General features: G+C 48.2%; 1 protein-coding gene across 1 annotated transcript; it reads left to right on the top strand.

The window, feature by feature from the left end:
- Positions 1 to 855: 855 nt before the first annotated feature.
- On the top strand, positions 856 to 8,291 carry enc1 (ectodermal-neural cortex 1). Its single transcript, XM_084486462.1, has 3 exons — positions 856 to 953; positions 2,833 to 4,654; positions 5,794 to 8,291. Exon 2 carries the CDS (start codon positions 2,839 to 2,841, stop codon positions 4,612 to 4,614), a length of 1,776 nt encoding a protein of 591 aa, XP_084342588.1. The 5' UTR covers positions 856 to 953; positions 2,833 to 2,838; the 3' UTR covers positions 4,615 to 4,654; positions 5,794 to 8,291.
- Positions 8,292 to 15,922: the final 7,631 nt, after the last annotated feature.

The following is a 15,922-nucleotide window of genomic DNA, read 5'->3' as shown; positions in this document are numbered from 1 at the left end:
GGATTTTCTCCCGGCCTCGAATCTTCTTGAGGGCGGGGCGAAGCAGCTTCGTATAACATCTCAACCCCACTCTATTGTCCACTAGGTGGCTCTATTGTCATTTAAGTCCTAGTTTACGCCCCACTTACCAATTGATATGACTAAATACTGTAAAATACAGGTGTGCACTGTTAGATTAATATTATTTTGTTGATTTTACGTTTATATTATTTATCATTTTACTATTTACAATAGGCCTAGTCCTGCTGCTACAGAGCAACAACATCAGCAAACCCCCCTCTTCTCTACAATGAATGAATGAATAGGCCTACAATAGATAGACCTACGATATGATTTAAAATACAGGATACTTTAATCGTTTATCAATGGTTCATTAGCACCTTATTTACATTGAGAAACATTGCAGTTAAATCTTCATTTAATTTGTTGTTGTTATTGTTGTTATTGTGATTGTTGTTGTTGTTGAATGTTGAATAATATTGTATGAATGTAACACAATTCAATTCACACAACTCAAACCATGTGTAAAGTCGGCCTCCCCAGTAATTCCTCTAGGTTGCTTCAGAAGGCGGTCCTCCTCCTCCTCCCTCCCTCTCCTCCTCCTCCTCTTTGTAAACACTCCCATTGATCCACAGCACGGAGCGCACAGCCGCTCACACTCAGAGCAGCGACGCACGAGTCCGCTGCTGGTCATCCTCACCAGCCTGTTGTCTCCTAGTCCAACTTGTGATCGGGAAATTAGAAAATATTGCTAGAACCCAAATGTCAAAAAGGCGAATTTAGGCGATTGCTATCGTTTCTCTGTGATTGTTCATGTTCCCACTGCATCGGAAATAAGCCAGGATTATTGTCAAGCGCAAAAGAGCGTCGGAACCAGCATCGTGGCTCTGCTAGAGGCGGCATGTTCGAGGGCGAAGACGGACAGAATTGACCTCCTGCTTTCACCTAAAGAGGTAAGACACACACCAGTAGCCTGGACTACGGCATTGATCTGATCCAATCCTACATTCGAATGCAGGACATTTAACACGTAGGCGGTCTTGTTTTAATCACAAAACAGCCAATGAGGACTTGTAATCTATATTCCTTTATTATAGGCCTCTTTAAATGATCCCTGTATGGAGAAGACATTTTAGCCCATACCCAAGGTTTAGGTCAACTCATTAGGAATATAATAGTGTATATTCGTTTGAGGGTTAATATCGTTTAACCATCATCTATGGTGTTTTTGCGATCCATGGTAAAGATTCACCGTTTTTTTTTTTTTTTCTGTTTACACCCAAGAATGCTCTCCACGCACATCTTCAGACCCTCAGACATGAGGCCATCAGGTGGACCAGCGTGTTGCTGCATAGCGTCCCCGGTTTGATCAGCACCACGTTGGTGGCTCATCTTTGGGTTTAACACAATTAACTCCACCCCTAGAGATCTGACAGCTGGTTTTGGATTACAACCTTGCATCGCTTACAATACATTATTTCCCCCAAGTGTATTCGGTCTTGTTCTTCCTATAGCCTACCACACCGTCAACATTTTGTTTGGGTGTTCCTTAGTTTAAAGACTCTCCCCTCGGCACCTCTTCCTTTGTAATAACCATGGTCCACCGTGAACACCTGGTAATGATTTAGAACACGTCTAATCGACCCGATGGAGAGGCGGAGTGTGTGTGTGTGTGTGTGTGTGTGTGTGTGTGTGTCTGTGTGTGTGTGTGCGTGCGTGCGTGCGTGCGTGTGTGCGTGTGTGCGTGTGTGTGTGTGTGTGTAGCCTATACCGCACAGTGAATGCTGCGGTGCGTCCCTGTGGTTAGATCTTTCACTGAGGGCCAATTAGATGATTATTGTGATACTCAAGACAATGCCCGAGGAATGTGAAGTGGAGACAAGAAGGATTTAAAAGAGTTTAAAGGCCTACTCACAAATTGTCATTTGTGTTGAATAGATTCAGTCGTTTCTGTAGCAAGTGTCCTAATATAATTATAATAGCACGAATAGGTTATCTCAGGTAATATAATCTTATTATATTTACCAGACTACTTAGTAAATAGCTTGTGGAAATGTGTGGATTTCTTTCCACAAAATAATTATTCTTGCCCTGATCACATCGTAAATCAGATTAAGTGGAATTCAATCCAAATTCCCTAAAATGCTTTTAAATTGTTAATTGTGTTTGCGGCAGAGACGGTTTTGATTCATTGAATGTCATACGTGGATGATCCTACGTAGCCAAATCGTTTGTTATGGGGGGCTATAACAGGTGAAATCATCAAGTGAATGTTAATTATGTTTATGTAAAGGTGGTTTCAGTTTGTATATGTCGACCATGTTTAACATGTTTATCTATTGATGTTCCTCAATAGAAAGTGTTTGGAAACTCTGAATAGAAACAATTTAATGGGCTTTAAAGACCCGGAATCTCTGACAAGTTTGGCATGAATGCACTCAGAGCAAGAACAATGACAGTTACCTCTGAAGACGTGGAGAGCAGGCAAGCCCCAACCGCCGTCTTGCTAAGAGGGCTATAAGGCCAAACTAATTCCTTTTTTGAAGTGGTCTAGTGTGCAGGTCTTTCTTGTAAGTCATGGTGAGTGAAGAGAATAAAGGATTTTCGGTTCTTCCTGTGGTACCTCCTCCTGCATCTTACAAACTTGAATCAAACTTCCTGGAGTACAAAAAAATACATTTTGATCACACAAGAAGAAACAATTTCTCCCAACTCTGATGTATATATATATATACCATGATAGCTTCAACACCTGTAATTGTACATGCAAATGGTTTTACTCCAGCATAACATAACAAATAAAACTCCCTCCTTTCTTTTTCTTTTTTCCAGGATTCAATGAAAATGTCCGTGTGCGTCCACGAAAACCGCAAGTCGCGTGGCAGCACGGGCTCCATGAACATCTACCTGTTCCACAAGTCGTCCTACGCCGACAGCGTGCTCATGCACCTCAACGCGCTGCGGCAGCAGAAGCTGTTCACCGACGTCCTGCTGCACGCCGGCCGCCGCTCCTTCCCGTGCCACCGCGCCGTGCTGGCCGCCTGCAGCCGCTACTTCGAGGCCATGTTCAGCGGCGGGCTGCGGGAGAGCCAGGCCAGCGAGGTGGACTTCCACGACTCCATCCACCCCGAGGTGCTGGAGCTGCTGCTGGACTACGCCTACTCCTCGCGCGTGGTCATCAACGAGGAGAACGCCGAGTCTCTGCTGGAGGCCGGCGACATGCTGGAGTTCCAGGACATCCGGGACGCCTGCGCCGAGTTCCTGGAGAGGAACCTCCACCCGACCAACTGCCTGGGCATGCTGCTGCTGTCCGACGCCCACCAGTGCATCAAGCTCTCGGAGCTGTCCTGGAGCATGTGCCTGAGCAACTTCCCCGCCATATGCAAGACGGAGGATTTTCTCCAACTGCCCAAAGACATGGTTGTGCAGCTTCTGTCCCACGAGGAGCTGGAGACGGAGGACGAGAAACTTGTTTACGAGGCCGCGCTTAACTGGGTCACCTACGACCTGCAAGGGAGGCACCCCCACTTGCCGGAGCTCCTGAAAACGGTGCGTCTGGCCCTTCTGCCGGCCGTCTTCCTCATGGAGAACGTCTCCACCGAGCCGCTGATCAACAGCCAGACCAAGAGCAAGGAGCTGGTGGACGAGGCCATCTGCTGCAAGCTGAAGATCCTGCAGAACGACGGCGTGGTCAACAGCCCGTGCGCCCGTCCCAGGAAGACCAGCCACGCGCTCTTCCTGCTCGGAGGCCAGACCTTCATGTGCGACAAGCTGTACCTGGTGGACCAGAAAGCCAAAGAGATCATCCCCAAGGCGGACATCCCCAGCCCCAGGAAGGAGTTCAGCGCCTGCGCCATCGGCTGCAAGGTGTACATCACGGGCGGCCGGGGCTCGGAGAACGGCGTGTCCAAAGACGTGTGGGTGTACGACACGGTGCAGGAGGAGTGGTCCAAGGCGGCGCCCATGCTCATCGCCCGCTTCGGCCACGGCTCGGCGGAGCTGAAGCACTGCCTGTACGTGGTGGGCGGGCACACGGCCGCCACAGGCTGCCTGCCGGCCTCGCCGTCCGTGTCCCTCAAGCAGGTGGAGCAGTTCGACCCGGCGGTCAACAAGTGGACGATGGTGGCGCCGCTGCGGGAGGGCGTGAGCAACGCCGCGGTGGTCAGCGTCAAGCTCAAGCTGTTTGCGTTCGGCGGCACCAGCGTCACGCACGACAAGCTGCCCAAGGTGCAGTGCTACGACCCGCAGGAGAACCGCTGGACCGTGCCCGCCTCCTGCCCGCAGCCCTGGCGCTACACGGCCGCCGCCGTCCTGGGCAACCAGATCTTCGTGATGGGCGGGGACACGGAGTTCTCGGCGTGCTCGGCCTACAAGTTCAGCAGCGACAGCTACCAGTGGACCAAGGTGGGGGACGTGACGGCCAAGCGCATGAGCTGCCAGGCCGTGGCGTCGGGCAACAAACTGTACGTGGTGGGCGGCTACTTCGGCACGCAGCGCTGCAAGACCCTGGACTGCTACGACCCCACGCTGGACGCCTGGAACAGCATCACCACGGTGCCGTACTCGCTCATCCCCACCGCCTTCGTCAGCACGTGGAAGCACCTCCCCTCCTGAAGCCCCCCCGCTCCTCGACGCCCCCCCTTCCCCCCGTGAGGTAAGGAGAGCTCCCTCTCTGTCGTCCCGCTTCGCTGGACGCGTGGAACATTGAGAACCAACCACGACTGGGGATTGTTGTACATTTAAAGATGACTAGGTGTCGATCGTGTGCATCCCGTTCAGTCAGATGCGTCTGGTAGTGGTGGATGCTAGGACGGTGTGGGTTGTCGTGTGAGTGATGGCGAGGCATCCGTTTGGTCATCCGTTTGAGCACGAGGACAGTGGAAGGGAAACGGAATACATGTTTAGAGGCTGGAGGCGTGGGGGTGGGGGGGTAGGCAATAAGACAGGCTTCAACTAGCAGCCGACAACATCCTGGTGAGACTAATCCCCTCTCAATTGGCTCCTCTTGAAGAGGTTAGGGTCCTGCACCACATGAGAGGGTGGCTCCTCCCGCTGCGCAGGAGACCTCTGGTCCCCCACCCACCCCCACCCACATACCACCCCCCCCCCCCCATCCACATACCACCACCCCCACCCCCCAGCCCGCTAGTTCAGACTTTAACCTCAGATCAGTGAGATGAGAACGCAGCAGAGCTGAGAGAGGGGAGCTGAGGTGCGTCTGAAGTCTTCTGATCCCCCTGAATGAATAAATACGCGCACACACCCGCATGCACGCACACACACACGAAAATATATGATACGAAAATATATTTCACATCCGCATCACATTATACCACACATACATCGTACACAATGCATTGATGGACCTTTTAAAGCCGGCTGTATTTTATATGGATTGCCTGAGTGATGCCCCAATCCCCGGTGATCCTCCAGGTCTACTGGTGTCTCAGTTAAATCCGTTGATACGACAATACATAGATGGTGTATAATTCTACTGCTACCAGGATACCAGTGTTTTTGAGTAGCAAGTAGTCATCATATCATTTCCAGCTCTCTTCTCCTCCTCTTCTTTGCTAAATCAAGAGTAAGCATATCATGGCATAAGGCCTCGTCCCATTAAGTTGCACCTAAATTGTGTGAATGCGTTAAGTTATAGCTGAAACAATCTTATCTAAGATAGCCACATTGAACAATTTGACTAATATAATATGTACTGGATTAACTATTAATGTTTCACGTTTTTAATGTGTAATCTGTGATCTAATGTGTTTTATTGTGTCTTCTTTTTGTCAGATTCCACCATTTTGCATCATTTACTGGATTCCAACTGTGAAGGATCACGCTTAAACTTCCTGTGCGACAATGACTCATCTCTGCTGTTCGGAAAATACCCCCAGAAAAAACAAATGACGTCCCCACACCTGACTTCATCTTAATGTTTCCAATGTGCGGACATTGATGACAAAGAACTGTGCTCTGAATCCTGGAAGGATTGAACATAGGTTTGTGTGTACTCTCCCATTTCTGACCGAACATCTGGGACTAATCCAACACAGACAAACCAACCAAACAAACCGCTGCTTATTGTATGAAATGCAAAATCTAAATTTCACATTGCATCTTGGGCTTTCAACATTCAAGTCATGCAAATGCATAGTATCCATTGAATCATGAAAATGCTTGTGAGGATGTGTCCTGTTTTCTAAACTTGTTCTTCTATGAAATGAAAAGAAAAGAAATGAAACAAAACAAAATCACTCTCTTTTCAGAGACCGTAATCAATTGCATGTCGGATGTACTATTTCAATCACGAGGGGATTAAAACCAAGAGAGAACGTGCTGTGATGTGGGACACGTTACAGAAAACGCTTTGGGAGGCCAGCCAAATCATCAAGGGCACAAGAAAACCTTCGCTATTTTTTATTGGACTCTTAACAACTCTGCTTTGTTGCACCGTTCACTCCCCCGCCTCACCGCCTTGGTGGTCACATCCCCCCCCACCCCCAAACGCTGGCGAAGCAAAGGTCCTTGTATGTTCTGATCTCTGGGGGTCTCACACTTGGCTGTGGTCTTCCCACCCTCTGGGTGTTTTTCTTTTCATAGATTTACTGTCACCAAAGGTCATGAGGTCATGGGGGTCTTGATCAACAGCACCAGCTGATGTTGAGGATAGATCAGGAGTCCGGGTGGGATGGGGGAGGGTTGGCGGGTGAGGATTGTGGAACCGTCATTGGGTCATGACCTGTTGAGCTGTTTTTGCAGCTCCCCCGGCCCCCCCCCCCCCTACTCCCCCGGTTTGAAACAGCTATGATCTCAGCTAGTGCACACCGAGGGCAGTATTCACACGTTGGGTTCCAACAAAGGGAGCCGCTGCTCTCCTTACGCTCACAGATACCACGACCACCGATGAACAGCGATAACAGGCCGCCTCACGCTGTCAGGGGGTCTTTGGTCGAACCCCTGGATTTAACAGGCGCTATGGTGGCCCTAAGTGATGCCAGGAACTGCCCTCATACTAGAGATAAATAACGTCACTTTAACCTTACCAGAGATGAGTCAGCTTTTTTTCTTTTTTTTAAACCTGCTGCAATGTTTCTCCTTAAGTCTTAATTTATATGCTGGTGATGACGTTCACTAGCGATGCTATTTATTCCCTCTCGGCCTGCCCTGGTGTCGGTCCAGGGTGTGTGTTGTTTTATTATTTTGTATTATTATTATTATTGTCTGTCGTTTGCACAGTTCTGTCTCCCTGGGGTGCATGTCCTCGTTCAAAGACGACACAGACAGACCAAATCTCTCCTGTTCTCCTGAATTATACAGAACATTACATGAGGCAAATGGTTAAAACTCTGCTCCCCTCTTGGCCCACATCCCAGAGTGGAGGCATATAGTACATACTTCTCACATGAGTAGTATCAGTATTTTACTCCCATCCCGACTACAGTCCAAAGCCGCCATGGGCCTCCAGAATTTCTTGCGACGCGACAACCACACGTCAGGCAAGCTAATTGTTTTAGTGCGTCGCCAGCCCACTATCAAAGCCCTAAAGTATACAGAGCGACCCCAACGCGGGCCCAGCCGTCCCCAGCACAGCTGAGCTGCTCTGTCGTGACACCGTTCGGGGTGTCACCCCCAAAAATCCCTAGTCTTCCTCCCGGCTCCCATGCATCCATCACCAGGCTGATGTAGAGGTAGGCTCGGTTCTGAACACGCTGATGAACGCAGACGCCATAGTACTTTTCCACTATGCTGCTGTTGCTAATGCACAAAGACAAAAAAGGAAAAAAAACGCCCAGCAAGTTTGTAATGACTACAAATGCACAATGTCTTTATCAAAAAGAAAAACTTGCTAACAGTCATTAGTATGCTGTTGTGTATGTACTTCTATGTAACCCAAAACAATGTTGTCTTTCATTTTAAGTCAGGTTTCTTTTGTTGAACCTTTTTTTCCTCCCCTCTAGAACAGAGATTTGTGCTAGAGCCAATCAGCGATGAAGGCCCTTTGAATGTACAACTCATTGTTGACTTTGCGTTTTTCGTTGTTTCCAACCTTTTCTCAACCTGCATTATGTGTCCACTTAAACTGGATGTCATTGGAGCTTTGAGCACATTCTGACTTTACATTATAACCTGATGTAAAGTCAAAAAGAATTCCCTGTCGATATGTATTGACTTTTATGTTTTTATCATTTCAATGTTTCATTTTATTTATCTTTTTAAAAATGGCATTGTTTTGTACATGTGGATTTTTTTCACAATGTGAAATTCATGGCTTATAGTAAACATAAGAGTTTTTTCCTCTTGACTGTAATATTGGTGTTTGGCTCTTTTTTCGTGGCATTCATACTCGATTAGTTTACATACAGGATATTTACAACACCTAAAACCCACCTCATATAAGGTGTGCAACGGGCTTTACATAGTATGGCTTTAGATAGTATAGGCATCCTACCCTCCTCAACAGCATTAGCAAATAGCGCAACCCTACTCCGGTGCGCTCATCCAAAAGGTATTTCTATGCATCCTGCATAGATGCTTACTCATTACATGCTTTACATATTTGAAATAGCTTCAGAGTGAGCGCCTCGTAGGACTGAAAGCGGCACACAGCCCTACGCCCGCTTCGCTGTTGTTCTCCAGAGCCCGCGGGGGACTAAAATAGTTGTATCTACCGCTCTGAATCGGCTTTGTTGTTGTGAAAGCACAGGCAGAGAGAGAGAGAGAGAGAGAGAGAGAGAGAGAGAGAGAGAGAAGAGAGAGAGAGCAGAGAGAGAGAGAGAGAGAGAGAGAGAGAGAGAGAGAGGGGGGGGGAGGGAGAGAGAGCAGAGCGAGAGAGAGAGAGAGAGAGAGAGAGAGAGAGAGAGAGGGGGGGGGGGGAGGGAGGGAGAGAGAGCAGAGCGAGAGAGAGAGATATAGAGAGAGAGAGAGAGAGAGAGAGAGGGAGGGAGAGAGAGAGAGAGGGAGAGAGAGAGAGAGGGAAAGAGAGCAGAGAGAGATAGCAGATAGCGAGAGAGCAGAGAGAGGGAGAGAGAGAGAGAGAGATGCTTTCTCTTTGGCTGTCAAGTCACCGTGGCAACTACGACCTTTATCTCCAAAGTGTGGGGGCTGGGGTGGAACATCCCCTCACCCTCCCATGCTATGCTGCTTACCGTCTCGCCCTCCCACCCCCTACCCTCCCCTTGCAGCCCTCTCCGTCGTGAGGACCCCCTGCGGGGCGGACGCTCCCTGGTTCTCCCCGGGGGTCCTGAGAACCCCCACCGGCCGGCCGCATTCCACACGTCCTGAGGAGTCCGCCTCTGTCCTTTGTTTACATCCCCCCCTGCCAACTTCACCCCCCCCCCCCATCCCCCCTTCCCCCACCTCCCCTCAGAACGGCTGGGCTCAGGGACAGGAAGTGGGGAAACTCCCGTTGAACTGGTTAGCCGCCCGGCCCCGCGTGGGTCAGGGACAGATCAACAAGCAATTAGCAAAGGAATGAGCGAGATAGCGGCTGTTTGACACGTCCCGCAACAACAACAGCTCGGCGTGTTACCAACGTTATCATCCGCTCTGTATCTCAAACTTTATCTCTCGTATCGGACTCCCTTTTTAACGGCCTGAGCCATTAGGGGAGGGGAAAACGGTGGTTGCTGTTAAACAGCAACGTGGGGGGGGGGGGGGGGGGTGTTCTGTCAGAGGCTCCTGTGTTCTCGCCCGGTCGAACAGACTCCCATTAATCACGGCAGGAAGGGGAACTTCCTGTCTACAGCAAAACGGGCTTCGTCTAAACATACCAATGAGGGTCCGTCCCTCCGCGGCGCTGAATCCTAACGAAGGCGAGCTGCCGGGGACGGCAGCGGAGGTGGTGGGGGGGAGAAACGATAAAGCACTCGGTTGGCATTCCCGGAGTGGACCTGCTGCATGCCCACATGTGATGAGAACATCAGCCCTCAGCGCACCGCAGTCGCCTGGCAACACGGAACGTAACCCTGGGTTCTGCCTCCCGCACACTCCGCGCGCGCGCACACACACACACACACACACACACACACACACACACACACACACACACACACACACACACACACACACACACACACACACACACACACACACACACACACACACACACACACACACACACACACACACACACACAATGCCTTCTTCTACTTCTTACCTTCTTTTGTTTGGAGACACGGTCTTGTGCATTGTGTGTGTGTGTGTGTGTGTGTGTGTGTGTGTGTGTGTGTGTCGGTGGGTGTGTGTGTGTGTGTGGGTGTGTGTCAGTGCGTGTGTGTGTGTGCATGCATGCATGCATGTGTTTGTGTGTGTGTGTGTGTGTGTGTGTGTGAGCACGTGCGTCTGTGCTTGTGAATATGGCCACACATTGATTGGCAAGGAATAACAACGTTCAAAACACACAATATAATAAGGTAGATATGTCGTGTTCATGTCTCAGTATTCATGAGTTTATTTTAGACGCGAGCCTCGCTCTCGGGAATGTTCCTGTTGTATGCCCACACAGGTCAGAGACAAAATGTCAGCTTCACGCTCGAATGAGTCAGATGTGGTTGTCAAGTGTCCATAAAAGTTAAATGAAAATGATCATTGCTTTAATTCCTGACTTTACTGTTACCATAAAAATATGATTAGGCCTTTACATAAATCACTTATTTGCCAGACATTAAAACTCAATTCATATCCATCCATACATAGCATTCATATAGCACAGTCAAATGTTTGGGTCATATCTGGCCCGAGCTATGTGTTTTATTGATGTATTTAATTTATATTTGATGTTTTGTTTACATTCTGGGGAGATGTTGAAAACAAATGAACAAATATCCATCCAGAAGAATGCTAAAGAATGACGGAGAATGCTAGAAAATGCTACGGGAATGCTAAGAAAGCTTAGAGAATGCGACCCAATGCTACAGGAATGCCTGAGAAAGCTAGAGAATCCCAGCACATGCTACAGGAATGCCACCGAGAGTTAAGAGAGTGCTAAGGAATAGGATTAATGTGCTTCAGCTGAACCACCCACAAGTCATTCTGCTCAATTACATTTCTTCTGAGCAATGAGAGGTCAGCGAAATGGTGTCATATTCGAGATGGTACATCTGTATTATGCATATGATTTAGTCTTCGTCATTAGATGTGTTGAATCTATTGAGGTTACGTGAAATGATATAAATAATAGTTCTATATTCATACTCGGATAATACCATACATTTCTGGAACTCTTCATTAGCGGTGCTTCCATCGTAATGTGTCTTGCTATTCCTTCCTAGCATTCCTCTCTCCTCCCCCCCCCCCCCCCCACTAGCATCCAGTGCCAGGGCTTGAATGAGAATGAATGAGTTGTAATTAGGGTCTGAAAGAAGACTGTTGAAAACACACCACAAAGACTCCTCTCTTCCTCTCTTCTTGTTTTTCCGCCCTGCGCCCGGCTCTTAATTCCATCTTTATGTCTCTTTAACCTCGCCCCCTGACACAGTCCTTAACTTTTACTGCTGTCCAGGGACGGATCTTGGGATTGCTTTGCAGTAGCGGGCTGATTTACCCCCTCGACAAACATCCAGCGGAGGTATTTTCAATCAAATGAGGACAGTTAGTACAGCATGGTAATTAAGTCAAGTCTGGGGGAGCAAGAAATATGTCCCTGACCTTGACGGGGGCCAAAAGCCCTTATGGTACGAAAAATAAAAGACCTTGCCAGGGATGTTAGTGTTCTGTTAAAGTACTTTAACGATAGTTGTGATAACACGACTCAAAACGCAGCCGAGGTGTGTGTCTTAAATGTAGACGTAGTGTGTGAGTATGTGTCAGGTCAGAAACCTAGTATATATATTGAGGCAGAGGATTAAAAAGTAAGGCTCTATACCGATGACTCATTACCGGGCTTATCAGGGCTGCAGCTGGAACACCTTATCTCTGTTAAAACGCACCGCGCTGCCTGCCGCTTCCCACGGGCCTCAACACACAGACATGGGTGAGGTGGTTGACCCCAAAACCAAAGCCCAATCTCACCTGCCTACAGCAGTGTTTCCTTGGAGCGCCTCCAGGTAAAGGACGCCTGGTTTAACCCCGGCGTGTTGTATAGTTGTATCACGATCACAGCAACACACACCATCTATATTCCATGCAACGCTGCAAACGTGGTCACGTCAAGTGCCTATTAATACAGCACGGGTGATTTAAGAAGTTAATAAATGGGGGATGTTTTCCACAACAAACAATTACACAGGATTCCTTTGGAGAGGTGATTGCTGGAGGAGCTTATTATCTCCACGTTGGCATTGTTTATGAAAACATGCCGGCCGTGTCTCGCTGCTAGATGTATAACTGTTTTGGCTCTCATTCCTTTAAACCCTATCTCCCCTTTGAGGCTGCTGCCTTATCAGGCCCTTTCATGTCGATAAAAAATGGGTTTAGGGTCATTAGTAAATAATAATTAACTTCTTAACTATGCGTTTAAGGCCTTTTGGGCTTACCTCTTTGTGCTTTCAACATTATCTGACCCCTGGAAAAAGGAAAACAAAATCCACCTTGATGAAACATGGCATGATATCACAGAGCGGATTTAATAACCGTTTTCTGTTTGGAGTCATCGCAGGAGATGTGTTCATGACATTGTTTACGCTCTCTTTGAAACGGGGAAGTCAGGCCTTTAATCAGCGCAGACCCAAAGCCATCTGATCCCTTATCTGTTTTCACTGGCGTTTGGGTTTGTGGTTTGCATGACGAGACACAGAGGCTTTTGATTGCTAAGATAGATTGATGAGTCCTTTTTTTTCCTCAATTGAAAGTGAGAAGCAAATTTTGTGTCGGCAGTAGTCGGCAAACGGTAAACATTGTTCTCCCTTGCAATGAATGAGGGGGGAGCAAGGTCTTCTGTTTTAGATCAGGAGCCCGTTAGGAGATAGTACCGCGTGGGTCGTGCACTGATTGTAATTGAGCTGGTATTGTTTGGTAGCTGGGGTCAGTCCATGGCTGCTGCCCTTTTCAAACGGACGTGAGCGGCAGACAGCGTGTCATCTCTGACCTATATCATGTCGGCGCCTCTTTGTCAGCCCCCCCCCCCCCCCCCCTTCAAAACCCCGCCGCGAAAAGGTAAGCTACACCCAACGTTTCAACACCACCCATTTCAAAGCGTGGAGGAGGGTACTGAGCCGTATTTGGGGAAACGTTTTAGAAGAATTGTCCACACGACAGTAAGCTGCCTTTCTTTGGATAGAAACTAGTTGGCAGATGGTCGTAAAGCAACCCCCCCCCCAAAAAAGTTCCTACAGTAAAATGACTCAAACTAGCAACAACAGCAACTACAAAGGCACCAGCAAAACAAAGACACCGCTTGTGTGTAAGCCCGTGTTTACTGGGGCGAGCTCGCCGCCCCGGCTGATTAATGAATGAGCGTTGATGTGAGGTCGTCTGTCGCGATGACTGAATATGTGCTTACACGGACAAAGAAATGATTAATAAAATCCAAGGCATCTTTATAGGCTCTTAAAGTCAATCCCTTGTTTAAAGTTTTGTTCCTGCCTCTCGGAGCAATTAAAAGTAAACTTTAATGAAACGGCGCACTGACAGATGTACTGGAGGTGAGGTCTGGGTGGCGGTGGGCGTCGGCATTGCGGCGGAGCTCAACTCTGAAGAGGGTATTTATGCGCTGTGGGAAAATATGGTAGCCTGAAAAGTTCCTAATTAGAAAAGTATGCAGGAAGACAGCTGGTTAAGACCGGCTCCTCTGTAATCCCCCGGTACCCACTCGGCTAAGCCGCTTGCTAACTGTGACAAATTCGGAGTCACCTGGAGGCTTCTTCGATGCCGTGTGGAGGAGACCTCCAAACTTCATCAAACAAGGCGATGGGGTCGCCCAAGGCCCAGCTGTTGTTTGTCCCAAACCCAAGATGGCCTCCCGTCTGGCCATGTGCAAAGCACACGCTGAAACCCATGCTGATTGACTTGTGTTTGTGTCGTGTCTGGGACCACACACGCGCACATTTGCGGGGGTAAACCAGGGCACTTCCAAACAGCCACCGCAGACACATTCAGCCAACCCGGTACCACACTCTGTCCCCCAGCTGTATCCATCCAGGTAACGCAGCCGACCGCACGCTGAGCGCAGTTCACCCCAAAACACCCGAAAGCTCTCCAACATCCGGCGCTCATCAAAAGGTCTGTCACCGTCCACGCTGGCTCTGATCTTTCAACTGCAATGGAGGGGGCTACAGTGACCACATCAAAGTGTGGCTCTGGCCTCGGCTGGCCTGCCTTTGAGGTTGCAGGGCTTTCATATGAATGGGGTGAAGAGGGAAAAACATTGTGGCGTAAACAGTAATTTATGATTGTGCCTGAAGTACTGTTGAGTGAGGAGTGAAGAAGCTGCACATTATGGCATGCAATTATGAGCAGTTCTATCCAATATGTCCATCTCATTTTCCTTCCTCCTATTGAACATATTTGATTATTTTTCATTAGAAATCTGGTTTGCTTGTGCCTTGTTGCCTTTAAACAATTACTATGCTAATGTTTTCAATATTTACCTTTATTTGAATCTTCGGTTATTTCCCCTTGGGCGGTAAATTATAGTCCAATACCTTTCTTTTTAGGTTGTTTTTCACTATACTATAATTGTCCTTCAGTACAGTAGCATTGGTGAAACGAGCAGGGGAAAATGAGCTAGCTCACAGTGTGTAGGCAAACATTGACCAATCTCCCTAGCGACTGGATTAGCCTTAGCCGCGCTCCACTCATTGTTAGGGCAGCAATTATATTTGGCCCCAATAAAGTTCAACCTCCATCCTCAGACCCTGTCGTCTTAATCAGCCCTAATCCCATTTTGTGTTACCAGCGATGACTTTGTGAAGTGGGCTCAATCTAGGTCAATCCTTAGAACACTCTGGAGCCGAGGTTCTTCTGGGGTCTCTCACTGTGTGTGTGTGTGTGTGTGTGTGTGTGTGTGTGTGTGTGTGTGTGTGCGTGCGTGCATGCGTGTGTACGTGAGTGCGCGTGTGTGTGCATGTGTGTATGTGTGTGTGTGTGTGTGTGTGTGTGTGTGTGTGTGTTTGTGTGTGTGTGGTAAACGTGGGAGCACCCCCCCAACTTGCAGCAGGCAGGAATGATGATGATAATGATGATGATGGAATGTTTGTGAAGAAAGAGGAAGAGAGCTGGGGGAGGGTGGAGGAAGGAGGGGGGGGGGTAGTCTTGGTTATGCAAACACCTTTTGTCAACGGTTTAACCGGAGATCAGTGGGGAGGATTTAGTGGAAGGGGATAGATTGTAAGCGGTGGACACTGGTTCCGTGCATATGAATGAGTATAGGATGAATAAAGGGAAAAACTAAAGGGGAAAGAGCGCCTCAACACTTTTCATCGCTCCATTTTTCGTTTTTCGTACAAGAACACCGAATGGGCTTCAATTATGGGTGGAAAACGACTTTGCCCTTTCGGGATAGACGGTGCGGCAGATTCCCGAGGCTAGCTATGAAACATGTCTGAACATAAGCAGAGGAAAGAAAAAATTAATAACGTTGCATGAAAGATGACCAGCAGCTTTGCAATGCGACGGTGTGAAGCATTTATGACTTTAATAAATAAAAAAACCAAGGAGGCACTTTGTCAAGTCAGCTGTTGTTAATATTTACATCATTTTTAGCGGCTTTTCACAACTTTTATCACGTGTCTATCATCAGGGGGAACTGACTCCGACACCCCTCCCATAAATACACAATATAACACAAAACACATTTCCCCCACAAGTATTGCATAAAGCGTAATATATTCACACACACACACACACACGCTCACACAGGAATAACTCTATGAATCAACCCCACGAAGGTGTTAATGGAAAAGCTTCGTTCTCATATCTCATACTCACAGCACAAGGTAGTATTTCAGATTCATATCTGATGGGGGCGTGTACACCGTAACGC

This window comes from Micromesistius poutassou, assembly GCF_964030765.1.
Source record: "Micromesistius poutassou genome assembly, chromosome: 22".
Lineage (NCBI taxonomy): Eukaryota > Metazoa > Chordata > Actinopteri > Gadiformes > Gadidae > Micromesistius > Micromesistius poutassou.
This window is presented reverse-complemented; position numbering and strand designations above follow the sequence as displayed.